The sequence below is a fragment of the Notechis scutatus genome, chromosome 14, assembly GCF_049901735.1.
Source record: "Notechis scutatus isolate UNSWTSFEM ecotype Mainland chromosome 14, rNotScu1.2, whole genome shotgun sequence".
Lineage (NCBI taxonomy): Eukaryota > Metazoa > Chordata > Lepidosauria > Squamata > Elapidae > Notechis > Notechis scutatus.
This window is the reverse complement of record NC_142022.1, coordinates 1,549,159-1,551,811: the sequence shown is the minus strand read 5'-3', so window position 1 is coordinate 1,551,811 and position 2,653 is coordinate 1,549,159. Positions and strand designations below refer to the sequence as shown.

Here is a 2,653-nt window from a genome sequence, read left to right as displayed (position 1 = left end):
AATTGGCTTGTTGGAAGACCGCAAAAGGGGATCACGGGGGACATCTCCCCCCCGGGGAAACTGTGACCGTCATAAATATGAGCCGGTTGTCCAAATTTTGATCAAATGTCCACAGGGATGCCTGTAAAGGTCTATTTTTCAGTGCCGTAACTTTCAACGGTCACTCAATGAACCGTTGTAAGTCGAGGACAGCCCAACTTCTTTCTCGCATCTTACACCCGTGGAAAATTCTACATGCTCCTTTCACACATGTAAGAAAACACACAAGAAAGGTTTAGATTTTTTTTAAGTCTTTTTTTTTTTTTTTACTATTGCTTCCCTTTCACAAAAATTCTCCCCCATTAAGCAACACCCTCTTTTTAACCCCCTTCCCCCCCAAAAAGGAAGCTTTATAGCAAAGCTTTTTCTAAGCATTGTCCCACTCCTCCATCTGCGGGGAGCTAATTTGGGGGTTGCAGGGAAGAGACCTCTGCATCCAAACCTCCCCATCTCTTTAGACAGGGTCAAACAACTCTTGCTGAAAAATGACAAATGCAAAGTTTTCTCATCCAGGCGCACCGGTTGGCTTTTGCTTCTACAGGTTCTGTCTGGGGACGTTTGGTTCCTGCCACCTGTCCATCAAAATGTCTAGGAAAAGTTTTAAAACCAGCAGGTTTCAAATCTTTTCAGCCTCGGTGGGAAGCCTCTGCCAGCTGCCTTGGGAAGAAGCAAGAATTACAACGGCTTTTTGGGCCAAGAAGCCAGTACAGGGCCAAAGTTGTCGGGCAGGCGCCGAGTTTCGGAGAGCACCGTGCCGGTGGCGGCATGGAGAGCCAGGTGCTTGCCCAGATAAGCCCTCCGTCGGAAGCGTTTGGGGCAGTGCGGGCAGCCGTAACTCCCCTCCGAAAGTTCGGGGTACAGCAGGGCACCGGAATCGCGGGCCGGTTTGGGGTTCTCGTTCTCCTTGGTGCCCTCTGGGTGTCCCTCTTTCCGGGGCTTGTGCCAGCGGCGGTGAGAAGCCAGGTTGGCCGGGCAGCTGAAAGCTTTGCTGCACTCGTGGCAGCGGTACTCGACCCGGGCGATGCGAGAGCAGCAGTGTTGTGCCAGGGCCAATGGGCCCGGGTAGGATTCCTGGCACAACTGGCAGACGAAGGCGCCCAGCAAGACCAGGCCTCCTCGGGCCACGCCGGCTCTCTTCAACGGCTTGGCTTCGGCACAGATTGAGCCCAAACCAGGACTTTGTGAGGTGCAGGCTGGTGCGGATTCTCGTGGTGCCGGAGTCCCAGCATTGAGGTCCCGGTCGTGGCAGCTGGAGAGTGGAACCGCACTGATGTGGCGCAAAGGTGCCAGGCTAGGAATCTGGGATTCGGGCAGCTGCCCAACATTGGGCTGTCTTCGATGGGTTGCAGGCCCTGGTGGGAAACGTTCGTCTGGCGGAGTCCGGATCCGGTATGAGACGGGTGCTTCTCGGTGCGTCCTCTTCACTAGGAACCCGCGTGGCATTTTAAAGGGGAGACTTTTTTGGGGGAAATCCTGGAAGAAGAGAGTTGGCGTCTTTGGACCACGGTGCTTCCCCACCCAGAGGCTCCCGAGACGACCGTGCGCTTCGTCCACAGCTGAGAACCTGTGGCGTGGCTGCTCGGCTGGGCTGGTGCGTCTTCCTCCTCCTTGCTCGGCTGGATGCAGCTGGCCTGTGTGGGCAGGGGGCGCCTGCCCCCACCCCGCATATAAAGGTCTGGGGCTGCTTTTGTGCAACCTGGAGGCCCCAGATGGCTGGTGTGGAGGAGCCAATGGGGGCTGATCTGGCTGCGTGGCTTCAAATCCCCGGGGGCGGGTGGGGGGCAGCCGGGGCAGCAGATGGAAGCTCTGGCGTGTGGACCCTGCCATTATGCAGATTGGGGGCACGGGTGGCACACGCCAGCACAAAAGGGGTGGGTGGGATGGAAGTTGATACCCTGGGGAGGCTGAGAGCATCAATGGGCCCTGCGGGGGAGGAGGGAGGAGGAGGAGGGAGGAGGAGGAGGAGGGGGGGAGGGGAAACCAAGATTAACCTTTTCAGGCCCCTTGTGCAGGAAGCGAAACCCCTCAGACTGGATTTAATTCCACCGGTGGGAGACAAAACAGGTGCCAATTGGAATCTCGGCTTGTTCTGGGTTTGGTTGTGTGAATGCAACCTGTTGAGTCAGTCAGTGCCCCTGGGTGATGAATCAGCCCAGTTTAGACACCGAATCAGTCAGTTGTGGAGCTGCGGGATGACACCAAAGCCAACCGCTGAAGTTCCTGGTGTTAATGGCCCTCCTTGTAGAAGGAGGGCAGGGGGAGAAAGGTTGAAGAGGGGGTGCCCTTACACCTAGTAGAACTCAGATGTACTCTCTTCCTGCTGTTGTATTATTGTAGGTAGGGGGGGGAAAACGCCATTAAGCAGGGCAAGATCTGTATGCAGGCAAAAGCTTTATGCCATTGTAGAGGGCATTTTGCAGCCTTAGCAACTCTTAGAATGGGTGAAGATCAACTCCCAGAATCCCCCAGCCATTAAACCAGAATTTAATGTGAGCACACGTAGCTCCCTGGCTCATTGTGGTATGTTGAGCCTTGATGAAGCAGCTCGTGGAGCCATAGCCGAGATTAATGTGGTTTGTGGGTTTGGGCAATGAGTGAACTAAGGCCATTGTGG

The 2,653-nt window shown here is 55.3% G+C and overlaps 1 protein-coding gene across 1 annotated transcript; it reads right to left on the bottom strand.

Moving 5' to 3' along the window:
- Positions 1 to 338: 338 nt before the first annotated feature.
- On the bottom strand, positions 339 to 1,866 carry LOC148129489 (insulinoma-associated protein 1a-like). The gene has a single exon (XM_087943443.1). The coding sequence runs from the start codon at positions 1,864 to 1,866 to the stop codon at positions 715 to 717; it is 1,152 nt and encodes a 383-aa protein (XP_087799569.1). The 3' UTR covers positions 339 to 714.
- Between the last annotated feature and the right edge of the window lie 787 nt (positions 1,867 to 2,653).